The 19,612-nt window shown below is 47.0% G+C and overlaps 7 protein-coding genes across 7 annotated transcripts; 2 read left to right on the top strand and 5 right to left on the bottom strand.

Annotated features, from left to right (window-relative positions):
- Positions 1-598: 598 nt before the first annotated feature.
- Positions 599-2,567, top strand: LY89DRAFT_730005 (MFS general substrate transporter; the record flags this gene model as incomplete). The annotated part of the gene is made up of 7 exons (XM_018219428.1): positions 599-733; positions 790-833; positions 938-1,056; positions 1,101-1,255; positions 1,315-1,782; positions 1,837-1,982; positions 2,081-2,567. 7 exons carry the CDS (start codon positions 599-601, stop codon positions 2,565-2,567), a joined length of 1,554 nt encoding a protein of 517 aa, XP_018075569.1.
- Positions 2,568-2,711: 144 nt separating this feature from the next.
- LY89DRAFT_429690 (uncharacterized protein) lies at positions 2,712-4,619 on the bottom strand. The gene is made up of 3 exons (XM_018207463.1): positions 4,390-4,619; positions 3,686-4,320; positions 2,712-3,633 (listed from the first exon to the last, which is right to left on the bottom strand). The coding sequence occupies exons 1-3, from the start codon at positions 4,478-4,480 to the stop codon at positions 2,794-2,796; spliced, it is 1,566 nt and encodes a 521-aa protein (XP_018075568.1). The 5' UTR covers positions 4,481-4,619; the 3' UTR covers positions 2,712-2,793.
- Positions 4,620-5,950: 1,331 nt separating this feature from the next.
- On the bottom strand, positions 5,951-7,164 carry LY89DRAFT_609731 (uncharacterized protein). The gene is made up of 4 exons (XM_018210529.1): positions 6,982-7,164; positions 6,562-6,937; positions 6,340-6,512; positions 5,951-6,245 (listed from the first exon to the last, which is right to left on the bottom strand). Exons 1-4 carry the CDS (start codon positions 7,099-7,101, stop codon positions 6,039-6,041), a joined length of 876 nt encoding a protein of 291 aa, XP_018075567.1. The 5' UTR covers positions 7,102-7,164; the 3' UTR covers positions 5,951-6,038.
- Positions 7,165-8,672: 1,508 nt separating this feature from the next.
- On the top strand, positions 8,673-10,015 carry LY89DRAFT_681800 (uncharacterized protein). The gene is made up of 2 exons (XM_018214372.1): positions 8,673-9,165; positions 9,214-10,015. Exons 1-2 carry the CDS (start codon positions 8,741-8,743, stop codon positions 9,899-9,901), a joined length of 1,113 nt encoding a protein of 370 aa, XP_018075566.1. The 5' UTR covers positions 8,673-8,740; the 3' UTR covers positions 9,902-10,015.
- On the bottom strand, positions 10,016-12,025 carry LY89DRAFT_681799 (uncharacterized protein). The gene has a single exon (XM_018214371.1). The coding sequence runs from the start codon at positions 11,846-11,848 to the stop codon at positions 10,112-10,114; it is 1,737 nt and encodes a 578-aa protein (XP_018075565.1). The 5' UTR covers positions 11,849-12,025; the 3' UTR covers positions 10,016-10,111.
- A 163-nt stretch (positions 12,026-12,188) lies between these two features.
- Positions 12,189-14,670, bottom strand: LY89DRAFT_705090 (duf1680 domain-containing protein; the record flags this gene model as incomplete). The annotated part of the gene is made up of 6 exons (XM_018217426.1): positions 12,189-13,124; positions 13,182-13,268; positions 13,325-13,650; positions 13,698-14,076; positions 14,243-14,567; positions 14,600-14,670. The coding sequence occupies 6 exons, from the start codon at positions 14,668-14,670 to the stop codon at positions 12,285-12,287; spliced, it is 2,028 nt and encodes a 675-aa protein (XP_018075564.1). The 3' UTR covers positions 12,189-12,284.
- Positions 14,671-16,385: 1,715 nt separating this feature from the next.
- On the bottom strand, positions 16,386-16,939 carry LY89DRAFT_577813 (uncharacterized protein; the record flags this gene model as incomplete). Its single annotated transcript, XM_018208916.1, has 2 exons — positions 16,386-16,530; positions 16,584-16,939. Coding segments are annotated over 2 exons (501 nt in total), but the record flags the coding sequence as incomplete, so codon positions are not given.
- Positions 16,940-19,612: the final 2,673 nt, after the last annotated feature.

Below are 19,612 nucleotides of genomic sequence, written 5' to 3'. Positions count from 1 at the left end.
AGTCTGTACGATCTAGGACTGCCGCCAAGCTAATGGTCATCCTTCGGCCCACCTATGTGCTTCGCGCCCCAGAGATAAAAATCGTAAGTCGCGTACTTTCTTAAGTACTAAGAGCGTGCAGAGCCCAGGATAACTCAGGGTTTGCGGGAGCGACTTTGCCGGAAACGATCTAGCATGGCGGCAGTCTCATTGGGGACTAGCGCATAGCCATGATCGACGAACCTTATTCGACCGTTCTAATACAGATGGCCGGTCTCCTTATCTCTTCACTTGCCACTTGCCATGTTAACTAATAATCAAAATCCCGACTACGAGACAATTGCCGTCTCATTAACTAGCACTGGCCATGGCCCACGGATCAAAAACAAGCGCGGCGGCAGTCCATATCAATGAGTTGCATGCGGACCCTATCATCCCCTCCCCTCTCCCCTCCTCCTCCCCTAGAGACACTGAGTCCACAATTCAGCTATAATACTATACCTTTGTTCCATCGTCCATCACTGTTCATAAAGATTACCATGTTTCATCTACCTTGGTAACTCACCTGTTTCAGACCACCCTTTCTTTCTCCTTCAATAGCTGCGGAAACCTTTTCATCATGCCTTCTATTGAATATGAGCTCGTGCCGGGGACGGTTTACATCCTGAATGAGCACGAAACTATCTCTCGCACTTATTCCAACGTTGACATCACCTTGCGACCGACACCCTCGAATGATCCCGGGGACCCGTTGGTGAGTATGGATTGTCAGCGGAGACAAGAATAGTTTGCTGATCCAGAGCCAAACAGAGATGGCCAATGTGGCGCAAGCCGTATTTCCTATGGATACTCGTGTACGGCAATTCCTTATATACGATTCCAAGTTGCAGGTACTGTCACTGACAGGACTACAGAGCTTACTCCACCATACTCGGAGCGGTGACTAATTGGGACGGAGTCATTACGCCAATATCCTCGCCGAATTCAACACTACCACGATGCTGCTCAACATTGGACAAGCCCTATTGATCCTTATGCTGGGCGTCGCAAATCTTGTCTTTACCCCCCTTTCAGACAGTATGAACCCATCTGCAATTGAGCGACATCTCTAATTGCTATAGAATTTGGCCGACGACTTGTGTACTTGCTATCTGCTTTCTTTGTGGTGATCTCTCACATAATCCTCGCTACAAGCAAGAATGTTGCTGGTTATATCGTTGGCCACACCTTGATGGGAATAGGCGCTGCTCCATTTGAAGCACTTCCAGCCATTTCCGTAAGCACAACGGCCCCAATTAGCCCTCACGCGCATGTATCTCCTGACATTTTGAGTAGATCTCTGATGTATTCTTCGCTCACCAGCGTGGAACCATGCTTGGAGGCTATGTTTTTAGTTTGGCATTTGGATCATTCGTCGGGCCCATCTGCGCAGGCTACATTGCTGTGAACCAAGGTTCGTGGAGGTGGGTCTATTGGTGGGGACTTATTCTCAGCGCCTTTATCGGACTAGCCATGTTCTGTACCATGGAAGAAACCCTCTTTCTGCGGACCGTGGAGTTATCAGAGACGTCGGATCGAATACCCACGATCAATATTTCCACGAAGACTGATTTGGAGGCGAAAGGAGAGGATAAACAAGCAAAAGATATTCCACCTGTTGATGAAAGCGTTGGTGAGAGTTTCCATCTCACCAGCTTTAGATTCTTTGGTCCCATTTGGACAGTCTTCCCGGGCACTTCCAGTGATTTCCTCAGGAGACTCTGGCGTCCGCTCACTGTCTCTATTTTCCCCCCAGTACTATGGGTGAGTCTAGCGCAGTTTCATTCATGTTCTTCTGGTTCACACTAACGATGGTAGTGTGGTGTGAACTACGGTACCTGCATTGCCTGGCTCGCCGTGCTTGGGACAACGGTTAGCGAGATCTTCAGCATTCCTCCCTACAACATGCAACCCAATGCTCTTGGGCTTCTCTTCATCGCTTCTTTGATCGGATCTCTCATCGGGTAAGTCATATCGTCTCCCTCAATTCCCCCAGCGCCTCGTTCCTCTTCTTTCCCCTCTCGTATCATTTCACATTCATTAACTCTGTTTATCTATTTAGGGCTTACTTCACAGGGCCCCTTAACGATAAACTTTCTCTCTATCTCTCCCACCGCAACTCTGGCTTCCGTGAGCCCGAGTTCCGTCTCTGGGCCTTCATACCAACTTCTCTGATCTTGCCTGGCGGTCTCATCATCTACGGCACAGCTGCTGCGTACGGGCTTCCCTGGATCGTGCCAGCGGTGGGAATGGGCATGGTTGGGTTTGGAATCTCCGTCGGGGGCGGTGTGACCGTTGCCTATATCCTCGAATGCTACAGGGACCTCGCGGGGGAGGTCGTCACAACTATTATTCTCATCAGGAATATCATCGGCTTTGGCATTACATTTGGGGTTCAGCCGTGGATTGATGGCATGGGGTTGCAGAATACGTTTGTAATTATGGGCGCAATGAGTTTCGCGATTACGGGATTCAGCTTGTTTTTCATTTGGAAGGGAAAGAGTGTGCGGAGAATGACGAAGAACAGATATCTGCGCTATCACCACTAGCTTCGAGGTACGCTTCAGCGAGGCGTTGCCAAAGCCTTGTGCGGATTTAAGAGTATGGTACATTGACTGCTAAGCTGTATAAGCTGGAAAAAACCTTGAACATTATTTTTTGGTTGAGAACAGTGAGCTTTAAATTTTGACCGTGATACAGTTTTACCCATAACAATCACTCTACTCAAAAGACTACTGCTCAAGATGATTGGAGATGCCTCCGAAGAAGTAGCCATCACAAGAAAACACTGCAAAGTAAATCATCTCTCAATAGAATATCCAGACCCAATTGCCTCCCAAGTACAGAGTCAGTCTGCCACACTTGCCTGAGTAATCTGTAACTCTGGACGGCACTGCCTAGGCCGCCCTCCCTGATTGTCTCCACGAAGGGGTCGGAAAAAACAGCCCGGTCATTCGGACTCTCGGCCGCGCACCCAAGGATGATTGAGGGCCAGGTGAGCATGGGCCGTTTCTGCTCCGCTCGTGGTAGCTGGGAGTACAGAAGCACGGCACTAGATATGGTGCTGCGGGGTAGAGCATCGGATGCGGAGAGGCTGGTGTCGAGCAATTTTTCCAAGACTAGGATACAGGCGTGTATATAGAGACACGCTGTGATTGTCATTTCTAGGGGTGGGCTAGCGTCGGCTGACGCACTGCTAGCATATTGTGTCCTTTGAGGCTCGACCTCAGCTTCGCAGAGAAGTCCTTTCAAACGCATGGCATCTTCGAGGCCTTGCCCGGTTAGAGGCAGCCGTCTTCGGAGCCGCGAAATGCGGAAAGCGTAGTCAAAGGCGATGTGTGACGAGCCAATACAGGCACTCGTTTTCCAGAGTGGACCAGGGCAAATCCTTTGTGACGATTTGGAGAGGAGCAGAAGCAGCTCCGAGATGTGGTCATCGGGCAACGAATCTGATTTGTCGCCGTTGAAGATGCTGGAGATCACCACATGGTAGATGTAAGCCTCAAGCAGGAGAATTTGATGCACAGTTGAAGGTGGTGTTTGAAAGAAGGACTTGACGAGATTCCGGGCGCCGCTCATATGTATCCATTCCGGAACCAAGGTGTCACTCAATATCTCCTTGATCTTTTCAGCATTTCGAGAGAATTCGAATGTGTTCGTTGCGTACCTCAAAAATGTGCAGTAACAGTACGGCGGAAAGGTTTGCCTCTGCCGGAAAAGCCATCAATTGAGATGCAACAGTATTAACAGCCTCATTGTAATGCACGATTGCTGATTGACGGTCTTCTCGGCTGAGAGACACTCGGAAGAAAATGGCAAGTCCGCAGGCGACAAAAGCTGCCTTGACACTTTGATACTCCACGGCCAAAGGCAGCCCCTGGGACACGATTGAGAGATCTGGACTTGTGTATGTTGACGACGTAAGAGAATCAAATTTCTCGAGAAGAACTCGTAGAGCCCTCTTCTCCTCCGGTTGACAAAATGTCTTTGCGAGTGGAGAATTCAAATTCATGTGATGGGATAATGTTGGTAAGACCCATTTAGAAGGGTCTCTAACGAGCTGTGCACAACGTGTTCTACGAGCATTCGATTGAGGCGAAAGAGGTCGCAACTCTTCCTCTCCATCTGAGACCTTGACTGTTGATGGCCGTGTCAACGTTAAAGAATTTGGATCAGTAATCGGCGAGGAGGGCGAATGTTGTCGTCGAGATCTGGTGCACGTGAGGTTGGTCTGGCCATGCTTTCGCAAACATCCTCCGCAGATGGGTAATGCCTCGTCACATTTTTTCTTCCGCTGCCGACCTGTTCAACAGTCAGACTATAGTTGCTGCTTCATGTTGGATCAGGGTGGGGAATTGTGCTGGACCCTACACTCAACACATCCAGTGGTCGACCGAGGACGTTTTGCCTTGATCTCCGCCCGAACAAACCCCGCACGGCGGATCTCGAAGTTGGCGAACATACGAACTGGACTCTGCAAGTGGCTGTGAGCCACTATGAGGGCGTCATATGGGCGAGGAATGGTTGGCGTGTACACACTGCACAAGTAGTCTCTCTTTATGACAGAGTAGGCAAGGAAATTATAGCAGGGACGAAGAAAGACGGTCGGAACGAGGAGCGGCATTCATACCCACCCTTATCTACTAGCGCAAGCCGCACGATATGCTTGGTAACAACCTTTCTGTGCTTTTCCATCTTAAAACTCGCTATCCTACCCAGTTCGACTTTGGGATTATCATAATGCGCAATGGATACATGGTACCGTTGTTGGATGGTGTGAATCCGACACAGAAACTTGACGCGGGAACCGTTCCAGGTTCATTCGCTCATGCCCGCTTACAGTACCTGGATGTCCGTTTTCGCGAGGTTACATTTTTTCGCGGATTGAGAAATGCGCTTTCAATTTGAGAGCTTACTTTACTTCCAGTAGATTTCGTCGCTCCGTTAGGGCCAGCTCGTATGATAGATTTGAACTGCGAAAAGGAAGTCCTCGAGCGAGGGAGGCGTGGAAGTACCTATTAATTAAATTAGCCTACGCTATCTGGGGCAATTGTCTCATACCTTTAAAATTCTCCTTTGCTGCGAGAATTAATCTTCAATCGTTCAGTCATTCTAAAGCGCAAAGAAGTAAGTCGAGGGGATTTAAAAGGGGTAGGCGTCGCTAAATAAGCGAGCGAAGCCAAAATCCGATGTCAACACATCACTTTAAAACAACCTTCCGCAGCTAGGTAGAGTTTCCGGCTTTGTCAAATCGGCTTGAACAATCTCCGCACGATTCTACTAAAGCTTTTAATGGAGCTGAATCTGCATCGCGAGTTATTGCCCGGACTTTGTACTTTGCTAGATGCTGCAACAAGAGTTTCGCGAGGGAACCGCCTTGGTTGCCTGTTGCGCCAGTGATAGTGATGACTCGTGGCATGGTTCAGTGAAGCGGCTGTTGAAAAGAAAAGGAATATCGATGTCTGTGTCTATCGATTTGGATGAAATGAACTCAGCTTGATCTCGGCAATGTTGCCGTCATCGGTTCAATACTTCTCGTCATGCGGGGAAGTCGTAGCCGAATGGGTATTACTACTTACGAATAATTGAGTCAACTTAACGATAACCTCCATCTAGTCTGACCTCAACCACTTACCTTTGAGTGAGAGCTATTTCGGCAATGTGCCAGCATGAATTGACATTAGGCCTGCTATCATGAGTAGAGACAGGGAAAGGGGAGAAGTCTCTTCATAATGGAAAAACGATTCATTGATTATTGATAGCTCTATATCTTGGGTACAATCAGCAGGATGACCACCATGCGCTGAAGATTCATGTTGAACGTCGCCTTAGGGAAGTAGAATAACACGACATACTTGAAATATCCCTGCAGGACAGCGCCCTTTCTGTGCTCTATGTCAGATTCATTTCCTCCAAACAAACATCTCGCGGACCGTTATTATCCTTCAAACTCGTGATCTTTTGTTTCTGACCCTCTGTTCCTCTTGATCTGTTATCCTGCATCCTTTGAAGTCGCACCTTCAATCCCAAGTAGTCACATTCCCTGTTCTCTGCCAACCATTCAATCTGTCACTCATCTGATATGACTGGATGGAGAAGTTTCCAGGAGGACTCTCAACGACTGCATATGCACTGCCAATAGCAGTGACTGCAAGGGAACCATACGTTTTGACATTTGTTCCAGTCTCGTTCGCAAAAGCCGTGTGATTGTAGTCATATCCGAGCCACTGTTGGAATGAGTAAGTCTCTCTGAAAAATGCCTCTTGAATATTGAACTGGAAGGCAGTGCAAGTGATATAGTAACCAGAGAGAAGTACATACATCATTCTGAGCTCCTGACCAAGTGCTGACTTCTACGCCTTCCTTAGACAATTTCAACAGTTGTCTCCAAGTCTCATATCCTGCCGTAACATTGGAGTACGACGACGCAGCAGCAATAGGTGTCCCCCTTGGAGCTTGACTGTATATTTCTTTACTAAAGTTCCATCCCGAAACTAGGACCGTCAGTATCTCTCACCAACCTCGAGCTTCCTAACAAATTACCTGAGTCCCAATTCGCAAGACTGATAGCCAGACTACTCTTCTGGTGAAAAAGCATAATATTGTCTGTCCGGTTGGCCTTGTAGGATGGCAGCAAAGCTAGTCCTGTCCGAAGAACAGGATCAACATCAAGCTGGGACGATGTCCATCCTGAGTCCTGGAATTTGGCCATTTGTACGAAGCCATTTTGGTCTTGGAAAGTCATGAATAAAGTATTGGAACAGAGTCGACATTGGTTGTACATAGCAGACATGGTGGAATTGGGGTAAGCTTTGTAGTTCTTTTGAGATATAATACCTTGATTCCATTTCTGAGAGGTGGAATTGTAGATGAGGTCATGAAGCACTTCATTGTTGTCGGTGTAGAAGACACTGATTTCCTGCTAGCTATCAGAGATTGTACTTCATATCAGGAGTATCGTACCGCTGGAAATCCAGGACGTGAAACGGCGGCTGCTAATGCACTATTATTCTTCTCTAGCAATCCAACCTTGGTAATGCCCCAGGGACTGCTGCTGGTTGACTTTGCCGCCTCAATCAGCATGCCCGCACTATCTTGGTAATATACTCGAGTGTTACCAGAACTAAATGCGACAGCAGCGATATTGTGTACCGGTGTCGGCGTAGGTGGCTTGCTTTTCCTTTTCCCAAGAATCCCTCCAAGTACAGCTCCAAGAGTTACAAGCAGAAGAATGGCACCTCCTATCCACCACCACTTCCGGTTGCGTCTGGGCTGTTGTCTCTCGTAGGCTTGTGGCTTCTGGTATTCCGTTGTAGCTGTTGAATATTGCTGATTTGGTATCGTTTCCATTCCATCACTGTAAGGTGTGATAGCCTCCTTGCCAACGTTGTCTATCACAACCTGTTTCCCCGAATCTGCTGCGAGACCTCTTCCATTCTGCAATAGTTCATAGCTCGGATTGACAGCCTCCAATGTGCTAGAATAACGACCTGCCATGTTGATGCATCATAAAGCTAACACTTGATGATGGCAACGGCGCTGACCCCTCTTCATAAGAGCACCGCCAAGATCCGGGTTTTGACGGTAGAAATCTATTACACGTTTTGTCTGTCAGATCAGCCTTGTGGGCAAACGGGTTGGTTGCCAAGATATGTATTTGTGGAATTTGGTGCCATCATACGAGCATCGAGCTTGGAACGGGAAGACAATTGCTGACCCCTGGGTGTTGTAGGAGGCGTATTTTGGAAGGATGGAGGCCAAGACTCATGGGACTGTCAATTCAAGCTTCAAACTTCGAGGCAAACCGAAACTGGAACAACATTTCTCGACATTTTCCCAGCCTGACAGGCATCTACCTCAGGCCTTTGGCTCAGTATGGTGACGCAGTCATTTCTTGGCCGTCCCCTGAAAAAGTCGGTGCCAGCTGAAATGGTTCAGCTTCGGTCCGACGTTGCATACTCGGTATGCAGCATTGCAGATCTATACGCGTAGAGATCTTGGCGCCGCAGGCAGAAGAAAGGCTGCATTGGGCTGTTGATTGGCTATGAGCTTTCTTGAAGGTGTGACGGTTCTACCAGAATGAGGCTGAAACACTATTCGCCATTGCAAGTGATAGAGATATAGGGGCCGGCATCAGCTTATAATAGTCGTCCTTCTTCTGTTATCTATTGGTCTAAGAATATAAAGTATTGTCTTGATATTACCTGTCTTGAGTGCTTTCGTCACAGAGTGACGATTTCATGAGGACAATAAATATTATAGGATGTTTCCCATATATCAAATAATAGCGAACTCACATTTGAGCCCCGAATTATATGAGAAATCGAATGGCCGATCAAAACGTGAACTGGAAGTGCATATGCGAGCTTAGCGAGATTCAGAGAAGCATTGAAAAACATGGATTGGATCGAAGTACGAACCAATTTCCTGATACTTGTTATGACTGATGAATTAGAGCAGAGTCAAGAGATATGCGCTGAGTAAAGTCTTCGAGAAGTTCCAAGATGCGCCTTCTATGAGACATGCACGTGGTTGTAGTATCAAGCCACATTAAGCCATATTGACCCAGAAAAGCTTAGCGCGTTAGACACAGCCTCACTCAGATCCTCCTTCGAGATGAGGCTGTCGTGAACTCTGCAAGTTGGACGTGCCATCTCGTTATGAACATTCTCTTTTGGCTGTTCTCAACACAGGACAATGAAGTATAGATAGTAGGATAAACATGGATGCCATCGGCTTCATCGCATCCATAGCCCAACTCGCAGGCGCCGGCCTGACACTCTCCAAGGCTCTCTACGAATACTCGTCCAGCGTATCCAACGCACCAAAGAAACTCAATGATCTCGCTCAAGATGTACAATTAACGTCTCCTGTGCTTGAGCGCTTGAGCGAAGTCTTCACAGAAGCGACCATGCGAGCTTTTGTACGACCTGGAGCCTTACACACCGCGCAAGAAGCCATTGCTGGATGTTCTGATATCTTTGGTGAGATGAGAGTGCTGATTGAGGAGGGTAGGAAAGGAATGGGAAAATTTATGTTGCCGTTTAAGGAGTCGAAGATCCAGCTTTTGAATGCGAGGCTGGCGAGTCTGAAAAGTACGCTGCAGTTACTGTTGCAAGTGTTGCAATATGCTTCTAGTGTTAATGTGTAAGTGGAAATAGGTCTGAAGGAAATTATGCTAACTACTTTGAGCAGAGATCCAAGTGTTAGTCAGTTTAGTCTGAATGGGTCTTGGTTGATGTCCCAATTCAAGACCCTGATCGACGAGCGCGAGGAAGCGAAGCGAAACCTTGAGCTGCTCAAGGCAGAAATTGGATCAATTAATAGCGGTGTTGGGGAGCCGTCCAACAGCTCTTCAAAGCCTCAAGAGAAACCGTCGACAACTGAAGAAATCGGAGCTTCAGACGCACAATCTACATCAATTCCCAAAGAACAAGCTGGGCTTGTAGGCAATGGGAGCGTGAGCTTATCAGCGTACCTACCGGTCACCCTTTCGTCGACTATTCCTGCTTCTCAAGACAAGAAAAACGAGCAGAAGCCCACGACCGCTCTTAGCCGACCAGGCAGTATCTTGAGCAACGAGTCACGACGTAGCTTTTTCTGCTGGCCTTGCTCCCGCAAAGTGAAGTCACATGAACTTGCACCTTACCCCACACCTCATCCTGAACCATACCACCTAAGTCCAGTGAGTCTAAGTGCTGGGGAAGGTACTGGTTATCTACCGCCTACCCTGTATCAACACGATACTCAGTCATATTCATATGCCTCTCCACCTTCAGCGTATGCGAACCTGGAAAGATATGGACCCGAGGGGATAACTGAGATGTCCGGTGCAACTACGGCTTCGATACCTAGGCCGGCAGAATTGGGTGATTACTTTTAGTAGACAAGCAAGAATACTTGTTCCATCATATTGGGGACTACAGAATTGTTGGACTCAACTTCGCAAATTAGCTTTCACAATCATCCTGATCAGAAGAATTATCACAAACTCCACACGAGGGTTCTTTTTTGTTCATTGCTATGTGGAATGTCGAAATGCAAATATGGAAAACTTTTGTTTATGCATTCCTTCCATTTTTCTTTAGTTCATTCAAATCATCTTCTCCAAGCGTCTCAGGAGTCCATCCGACTCCGCAGTTCCCAAGCTGGCGATTTTGTCGGCACGCTCTTGTGCATCAGCGACAGCATAGATCCGAAGTTCATCCGCATTACCAGACGGGCGGAAGTGAGCAACATCGCCATTAGAGAATAGAATGCGAACTCCGTCAGTGTATAGGATTTGGATGATGGAGGCAAACCCGAGTTGCGGGGTGAACACGGTTTCGAGTGCTTCGCGAATCTTTTCAATTTGTTTCGCATGCGGCTCCTGAACATCGAGCTTAGTGTTATCGGCATCACGGACGAAGAGCCCATCCGGAGGGTAGGAGACATTCTGCATGGATGCTTCAGGGGGTGAAAATCGGGCTATGATCTTCAAGCTCGTCGAACGTGGGAAGTTCCGAAGTAAGGCAGCACGGCTGAAGCGCTGGGGTAACCCATCGAAGAGTTCTGGCAATGTCAGCCCGCGGTTGCGAGCTGCGAAGAGAGCACAGAGTAGAGGAAGAAACGCGTCCCGTGTAGGAAGTGCTGTCAATATGTTGCCATTGCGCTCAATATCACAGCCGGTGAGGAAGCCTCCATTTGCCTCCCATCCGCAGACACGTCGACGTCCTTTGGAAATGGCTTTCTCCATACCGGCAATCACATATGGGCTGCCAATCTTCGTCTTGGGTTCTGTGACAGAGCTCAGAGCTCCGCGGTCTATAGCATCATTGGAGCTGATGGGGACAACAGCAGCATCTGCACCCAAGAAGTCGGCGACAACCATGCCCAGAAGATCACCGCCAAAGAAGCGAAGCTTGTCACCTTCTGGAGCCAGAATCAGTGGACGATCACTGTCGCCGTCAGTGGAAATAATGGCGTCAAACTTATGGCCGGTACCAGTGCTTCGCCAAAGATCTTGCACTGTGTTGAGCTGCGCCTGGTCAATAGCTTCTGTATCGATGGGCACGAAAGTGTCACTGCGGCCTGCCGGAGTGACGTCTGCGCCAAGAGCTTCGAAAATGTCAACCAAGAGATCCCGGCCGACTGCAGAGTGCTGGTAAGCAATGAGCTTCACATCTTGAAGCGTCTCGCCCTTGAAAAACTCCACATAACGTTGGAAGTAGGCTTTTCTTCCGTCAGGTATCGCGGGTTGGAAGTCGGTCTGTGCACTGATGCTGCGAAAAACGCCCTGGTTATCAAAAGGAGACTCGGCAAATAGCTGCGAGATGAGCTTCTCACGAACAATAGCGACTTTGTCGTTGATAGGCTTTTCGTCCCTTTTCATGAGCTCTCCTTTGGAGGTGTTGAGCTTGTAGCCATTGCGGTCGAAAGGAATGTGACTGCCCGTAACCATGATACTTCCTTTGCCGTGCTTGAGAGCCCAGCAGGTCAGAGCTGGCGTAGGTATGGCGCCCAAGTTGATTGGATGCATGCCTGTATCCTTCAGCGCCTGCTCGACGGCTTGACAGAGGCCACCTCGACGACCACCACAACCGACATCAACCAGTGCGGTAGAGCTAGGACGCAGATCATGGGCATAATAGAAGTCATCGCCAGCTTGGATGCCACCTTCCGATTGAGGGAGTAATTGAAGGTACTGAATTTCAGCGACGACATTGGTATAAATTTCCAATTGAGTCAAGTGAATGACTTGACCACGTCGACCACTTGTACCGAAGTTGAGAGATTGTGGTTTATAGGCAAGGCGAGAGCCAAGCGATCCCGTGGCGGTAGCGGTGGCCATCTTTGTTTCCTTTTCCCGCAGAATAATTGTGAGATGTCGGTGTGGCTATTGCGGAAGAATCTGTGACATAAATTTCTGAAGAATGAACGAAACTTGAAGGCAAGTAACGAGTGAGTCAAATGAGATTTCGTTGCCACTGTGTATTCGGTTGACAAGTGTAAGAGAGATGATTCTGAGGTTGTAGAAATGAAAGGTCGAGGTCTTTAAAACTTCGCTTAAAACACGTGTCGCACTTTGTTAGTACACTATGCCCCACAGCGGGGAGCGGGGCGGAAGCGGGGCGGGATCTACAGGACAACTTCGAGACAATTACGGGATTATCATCTATTCTTCTGAATCTCCCGAATGCGTTTCATTATGTATAGCTTCGTTTATGTATGTCTTACTAAGATCCGACTAAGAAAACTCGCACGTTGGACTTCCTCCACCAAAGACATTACACCAATTCCAGCTTCTCCAACTTAACCACTGGCAAATGAGCCATATGAAGCTTGGCACTACCGTACGGGACAAAGCGAGCACTGAACGGCTTTCCTGTCATCTTTACATCAAGTGGAGGATCAGCAGCGGTGCCAAAAGCAGTAGGCCACTCGATCTCAACGGCCGCAACTCTCAACTCTACCGGCGGTGCACCTAAAGTCCATATCGGATTCTTTAGCGTCGTTGAGTCGTTAGAAGACACGATAGAGATCTGGGATGGGTCGATTGCAATATTCCAAATAGATGTGGGTGTCAAAACGTGGTCGTAGGTATGTGAGTCGGTGGTTGAATTGTCGAGAACGGCCTCGGTGTGGTAGTTCAGAGGAGGGGTCTGGGATGTGTTGAAGTCAATAGCTAGGCTGTAGAGTAATGCTCCGTAGTAGATTGCGGCTGTGTTATTGGCTCGCGTCACCACTCGTGGTTGTGTCTCGAGTTGGATAGTGAAAGTTGTGCTGCTGCCGCCGGGAATGCCGATCTTTTGGAGGCCTTGGTTTGATGGAGAAACTTGAACGATGGCTCCATTGCTTGGTCCGCTGATGGTGCTTGTCGATTCAGCCCACGTTGGAATTCGTACGTAAAAGGGAAACGCAGATGTTGCTGAGATGGTGTACGTCAAACTTAGGCCGAAAGGGTACGTGGTGTTGACAGAGACTGAAACTGCATTATTATTTGATAATGTTGTAGCCACATCGGTACCGATGAGGAAGACGTGTGCCAAGCCGCCATCTGCTGTACCAACAACTGCGTTGGCTAAGAATTTGGGGTATGCTTGCGGATGATTAACGGTACAGCAAGGCTATTCATTACATGAGACTACTGAATATCCCAATTGGTCGAGGCGAAAGGGGCTCACATAATTGGGTTCCAAGCCAAAGACATTGGAGTATGAGTCGACGTCCCACCAGAGAGGGTCTGTTATCGAAAGGTTGCGTGACCAAGGCTGTTCATTCAATCAACACTCTATCTAACCTAGTCCTGTTCTAGTACAGTACATACCTGGTTTTCTTGCTGAACATATTGATGTGACCACCAATCTGCGGACACCGAGACAGGAAGAGCATTAAAGGCAGTTTGTTCGGTCCAATCAGCGATGTCATTATCCCCTAGATATTGGTAGATATTAGCCGAAGAAAACATCACCTCTGCAGCAATACACAGTTCTGCTCCTCTGCTAGGATTCAGATCCGCTATGTACTCGTCCGCGATGATAGTTCCTGCAAGTGATCTGTGATACTTGGCCAGCAGGTCTACAGCTGTTCGAGTTTGCGTTTTCAATGCAGGGTCATCTGTCATGCGATAAATGGCCAAAGGATACCGAAGTCCTGTTGCAAATCAGAAATGTTGGTGAGGTTGACCAAGTCATGCTTACCTTCCGCCATGTTGACACCATGAATGAAGACCCAGCTCAGATCATAAGGTGTTGTATCATACAACACAGTTGGATAAACACCTTCCACCCAAAACGTCCGCCAATCCGCACCCCAACTCACTCCTCCTGCAATCATAAGTTCCATCGTCTCCCAAATGATCTGAGAATTGTTCCTTGGATACTTTTCATACAGCCATTGCAGAGGAATATGCATTTCATGAGTTCGACCAACACCAAAGCCGGCGGTGTCGAAGGTGTCATTGCCATGTACGATCAAACCTGTGAAGTTGTTCCGTAACATGCTATGAGCAAGGACGACATAACGATGCATCGCGTCAACAATTCTGTCAGCTTCCGTAGAATCGGCTTCAGCGTATTGCTTTTTGAAATCAGCCATTTGATCAAATGATTGTACCTGCGTACCAGGCGTTTTGTTCTACAGAGAAAGTGTAGGCGGGAGTCGCATCACGTGGACTCAGGATTGTCTTTGAATGCAACTTTGCATCTCACGTTCTGCTATTCTCAGATATCGAGGGGAAACTTACGATCAACCCCAGTAACAGGAGACAGCGAGCCCAAAGCCCGCGCGTCGTTCTCGTCGTCTCAAATCCAAGCCACCCATCACTTTGCTGATGATCGAGAACATAGTCAAGGTAATACTTCACCTGACTCTTTATTCTTGCATCCCCCAGCCCAAAAGCCAAAGGCACAAGCCCATTAAACCAATACGGCGAAGCTTCATCGAGTGCTGAATATTCTGTAGTACCACCAATCCACCTTGAATCATGTACAAAACGATAAAAGTCGAATAAATTGCCTCCTAAGCCTGCCGCTTCGAGTTCCAGCTGGTCTTTGAACCATCCCAGAGGCCTAATGGATCCAAGGCTGAGAGTCTTGTATACTGGCTGAACAACTGTGTGGGGCTGAGCGTCAAGCCTTCAAATGGTTGACTGGAACTCACGTGTAGAGCCATTTCGATACGAAGACACTATTTCGCTTGGCAGTGCTTGTCCCTGTGTGGGGGCAATGAAGTAGAACAAGAGACTTTGAATGAACAACTTCATTGCGAACAAAACGTTCCGGTTCTCGATGGCTGCTAGGAATAGTGAAGGGGGAGAGAAAAACTCAACATGTACTCGTACTCAAGAAAACGACCGCATTTCTTTCTCATCCAAGGAGTAACGCATCGCTGATATGCTCTTGGATGAATGTAACGTTTAATCTATTTTCAACTTACGATTAGATAAGGTATGGATGGTCCCTCGGAAGAACTCGAAGAGGCAGGTAGATCTATGTATTAATGCTGGTATGTGAGTAGGGAAATGATGTGCAATACCGGTCGGTACTTCGCATTCTGCCATGAATGGCGGGGTAACTTTGAGGACTGACAGTGGTCAGGAGTGGGATATGATCGTGCTCCCCGTCTTAGGATATGATGCTCTGAGCAATTCTCGAGTCAATATTAGAGACATGTGGAATTTTTCCCCCCTCGCTTCTTCGGCATGATCGGTATGATGAGTTTGAGGAACAAAGTCTGAGTCAAAACAACGCGACGCACAACGCGACGCGGAACGCGCCCAGATACCTAGGTAGCGCCTCGGTTAGGAGCTGGATCCGCATCACGTGTCTCTCTAAGTGCTCCCCAAAAGCTGTGAAGTATATCGGTACATTGCTGTAATTCTGTAAATTCAATATATTTCTCTGAAATATAAGAAACATAACTCTATTTGGTCATTTGAGCTTTGATCTACAGTATGGACCATCCACGTGATATGAACTGGTTCAGAACCTCTACTTCTCGCCTCTACTACCTCGAGTGCCAGCAGCAAATTGAATATCCCCATGACTCAACTGTTTGAGTTCTGAAGGGAGATTAGGTTAAATTTCCTGATGATCAATGTCTAGAAGCTGAAAAAGCACTGCCGAGCTTTTTTTCATGATTTATTATGTTCGACACTCTAGATCCAGGACAGATCAGACTGCTTCAAGTTAAGCCCGGAAGTGGACCTGATATAGTCTGCGATCTCCAAGCCGTCTCCACTGCTTATTCTTGTCACCAGTATGACGCTCTTTCTTGGGCTAGTCAAAATCTCACCAATACTGCCATCTGCAAAAGATCCTACTCTATCACCTCCAGCCTTTATCACCCTCTGAGATGCCTTCGAAGCGAAGACGGCGAAACAAGGACGGTTTGGATTGGCGCTATCTGCTCATAAGTCGAATGATACCGAACAAAATACATCGGAAACTTTGAGGTTTTGATCTCTGTTTTCTGAGGGGTTTTATTTTGGGCTAATCGGATTAACTGCCTTCCACCTCCATGTTGCGTTGCCCATTCTTTATCTCGACCTGTGTATCCTTATTTTGAACTACACGAATTTCACCTTCACCGGCCTTATCCCAAACATAAAATGAAACCGTTCTCAACTATCTCTGTTCCATTTCTAAACCCCCATTGAGTACAAATCGCCACCTCTAACCAGCCGCGTTAGAAAACTTATCATCTGAGATTACCACGAAAGTTAGACATTATACTTTGGTGGGTGACTCGGGTGTATACTAACTGCCTGCTGTTGAACTGTTGGACTTTCTCGAAACAAGGTAAATAGATCAGATTTTGCCTGAATGCTATTGCCAAAACTTCCCTTAGACCTTTCTCGTTGGCATATATAGATGCAGGCTGAAGAGTCAATAGAAAAACTTCCCTTCAATCCATTGAAGCGGGCTCGGGTCGCGACTCTTCGAATAAAGATATTGCAAACCCGGCCATAGATGTTGAACACTTCCCTCGGGGATGTATCCACACTGCTCAAAATCGTTCATTATGGTATAACTATTTGAGTGCATTAGACCACAGTTGCAAAATTCTAAGGTGTTGGTACTTACCACCAATATCTGCAACCCGACCCTCCCCCTGAAAAATCATAATGGTGACGTCGGTTTTTGGACACAAAGTCGCGGACATCCTCGAATGTCTTGCCCTCAGTCATTTTATAATCCCAATGTTTCAGAGCACTAGTCGGGAGTTCATAGTCGTAAATGCTCAGTTCCAGTCTCCCTTCTTTGACACCGTACTTCGGGGTGAACATGTTCATCCGAACTGAGCCCCGGCCTTGGAGAAGAAAGTACACTGACCAATGGTTCTCGCTGTTACCACCGCCAAAATTTTGCGAAAGGTGCGCAACGACTCGGGCGTGAGTAACAATCGATTTGTCACGGTTGTTGGCTGGAGCGCTCATTCTGGTAGTTGGTCTTTGTGCCCGTTTCTGTTGACTGACCGTCTATGCTTGTAGAAATCTGAATAATAGTGTTTGAAATTTGGAAGGAGCCGGGTATAACCAAAATTAGAGCTTTATTCAAGTTCTGTAGAGAATATGAAGGATATTGAATATGTTCTAGTCCGTGCGTAAACAATTGCTGTTTATAAACTAGAGCGCCGCCATTCACGAATAGCACATGCTTTCGTGAATGGCGGGATGTTCATATATGGCACTCTTTGTCTATGAATCACAGCTGCCATTCACGAAAAGAAGGGCCTGCCATGCATGAACGGCGCCACTGATACATAGCCTGTGAATAGAGTCCTAATCTTACTCCATCCTAGTACTTCAGTCAGCACTTTAGTACTTTAGCATAGCAGCAAAGCATAGCACCAGTACTTACTGCTTCACCATACTTCAAAGCTCAAAGCACCATAAGGCTCTAGGCTTTTAGGTAGTGTAGAGGTGATGAACGACTGAGGTGCAGGAGTTAGAATACTAAAGTGTTAAAGTGTTGAAGCACCAAAGTGTTAGAACTGCCATAGAGTTGCTGAAAGTGTGTGCTCAGATTAGGGCCGTTCAGTGGGAGATAGAAGCTACGAAGCCGACTGATTTAGGGATTTCGGAGTTTGTGCACTCTTTGATTTCGTTTGGCATGGGAAGGAGTGTTTGCACTACTGCAACTGGTGATCTTGGTCTCGTACCTTTTGGAACACGGGGTGGATACTTGATCTGTGTACTCAATGGCAGCTCAGTGACTTATATTCTAGGAAGATGATGATTGCTACAGGCTCGTTAGGAAATGCTATATCAATGGGATAACGTATGGCGAGGCTTTAGAACGCGAGGATTTAGTTGGATAGGAATTCAAAATCAGATAAAGCTGCTTCTATTTCTGTGAATGGCAAAAGATTCTTTCTTTTCCTCATAACCCATTCTTCAACAAGTGTGCGTGTCTGTTGGAATGTAGTCACGTGTCCGTCTCGCTAAAATAGGAGAAGTACCGACTTTTTCTGGGCTTCAAGTCAGTTCCTATCCATCCTGCCAAAAGATCGATATGCCACTATGCACATCCTGCTGCCATTCTGAACTCAACTCTTGAAAATACTTGCTCTGATGTGACTCAGATAAACTGCGGAACATTCACAGAAACGTTTGAATATTAAAGATCAATAAGCGGGAACCTTCTTTGATATACGCATTAATTGTGAAAAGCCATGCATTATCCTTCATAATTCCATATCGCACTCAAGATTTTCTCGATGCGCCCCATACGTCCAGCGCCTTATCAAATACAAATCTAGCAATCATCCATCCCTCTCTAACTTGAATAGACACTCCTAACAAAGCTCCAGTATCTTTCACAATATGACACACCCACCACCGGCATCGTTCTTTCCTCCTTTCCCGTTTCTTTCGCTGCCGCCTAAGCCGCTCCCACCATCTCTCTCAACAACATACACATGACCACCCTCATCACCATCGATGCGATCCAAGTTCTGGAACTGTGGTGGAGTAGGTACGTTGTTTGAAGTGTCTACTGCAAAAGCCGCGGCAACATTCTGAGAGACGGCCAAAGCCGCAAGAGAGGCAACGATAGGTACTTCGGCTTTCATTGTTTGTTTCTGCGAAGTTTCTTGGTACTCGACTCAGCGACTTTCGTGATCGAATGCAAGATTGATATTTGATTGCGGATATGATGTCGAGAACGCGATAAATCTTGGTTGAAGATGGTTGAGAATTATTTGAGAGGGACTTCAAGGAGCAATTATATACCCGTAGGCTCCGTGCAAGAACAATCTTCTCTAAACATTCACAAGTCGATACATCCGGGTTATGGAACCATCTGAATGAAATCACGTATTCACTTAGGTGGGAATAATTATCAGATGTTAAATTTAGCATGTTAATCACTAAGATGAACGTGACAACCAGCTTATGGGACGACAAAATCATAATGTATCTGTAATTTGATCTAACTCCTCTATGATACATTCATTTTACGATACGGATCTATTCTTAAGTCACGAGAAGGTGCATAGCCCAAGCAAATTCTTGAAGATGAAATCAAGAGGGGCATGGAACTGTGACTATAACTGCGTTGCGAATATTTCACTATATATTCTCTTACAGCGGGCTCTTGATCTAGCACCCAAGTAGTCTCGAAAGCGAAATGGACAACATGAGAATGTTTGCACTGAACATATGGCCCTTCAGCTGATAACACTTCACGGTCATGAGCATAGCCCAACGACGATTGCAAGTGGTTAGGCCGCAATCATAACCTCAATCTGAAGTCATCCTTACGAACATGGGGACAAAAGTCCGTGCGTTCAGGGCATCAGAATCATGAATTTTATTAATTAATTAGCTGTAGACCAGCCACATCGCTTAATTAAGTCGTGTACCCAGAAGTCCTGCTGCTCAATAAGCCCATTGATCCATTCCTGAGGAATTTTGTCCCATTCTTCTAATACTGCTACAACCATTTGAACCTCAGTTGTTGGCTGCCTTAGGCGCCTATGGAGAGCTTGTTTTATTCTCCTCCAGCACTTCTCAATAGGATTCATATCAGGGCTAACTGCAGGATGGGGGAATAGAGTAATACCCATAGAAGTACGCCAAGTAGCACAAATATTGCTAGTAGTCTTGTGG

This window comes from Mollisia scopiformis, assembly GCF_001500285.1.
Source record: "Mollisia scopiformis unplaced genomic scaffold LY89scaffold_5, whole genome shotgun sequence".
NCBI classification, from domain to species: Eukaryota; Fungi; Ascomycota; class Leotiomycetes; order Helotiales; family Mollisiaceae; genus Mollisia; species Mollisia scopiformis.
Note: the sequence above shows the minus strand (reverse complement) of the source record. Positions and strands in the feature narration are given on the sequence as shown.

Coding starts and splice junctions, on each gene's coding strand:
- LY89DRAFT_429690 (XM_018207463.1), bottom strand. CDS start 4,480: ATGTTCGCCAACTTCGAGATCCGCCGTGCGGGGTTTGTTCGGGCGGAG. Junction 4,321..4,389: donor GACCACTGGATGTGTTGAGT/GTAGGGTCCAGC, acceptor ACTGTTGAACAG/GTCGGCAGCGGAAGAAAAAA. Junction 3,634..3,685: donor TGTTACTGCACATTTTTGAG/GTACGCAACGAA, acceptor AAGATCAAGGAG/ATATTGAGTGACACCTTGGT.
- LY89DRAFT_609731 (XM_018210529.1), bottom strand. CDS start 7,101: ATGCTGATTGAGGCGGCAAAGTCAACCAGCAGCAGTCCCTGGGGCATT. Junction 6,938..6,981: donor CACGTCCTGGATTTCCAGCG/GTACGATACTCC, acceptor GATAGCTAGCAG/GAAATCAGTGTCTTCTACAC. Junction 6,246..6,339: donor GGTCAGGAGCTCAGAATGAT/GTATGTACTTCT, acceptor TCATTCCAACAG/TGGCTCGGATATGACTACAA.
- LY89DRAFT_681800 (XM_018214372.1), top strand. CDS start 8,741: ATGGATGCCATCGGCTTCATCGCATCCATAGCCCAACTCGCAGGCGCC. Junction 9,166..9,213: donor TATGCTTCTAGTGTTAATGT/GTAAGTGGAAAT, acceptor TACTTTGAGCAG/AGATCCAAGTGTTAGTCAGT.
- LY89DRAFT_681799 (XM_018214371.1), bottom strand. CDS start 11,848: ATGGCCACCGCTACCGCCACGGGATCGCTTGGCTCTCGCCTTGCCTAT.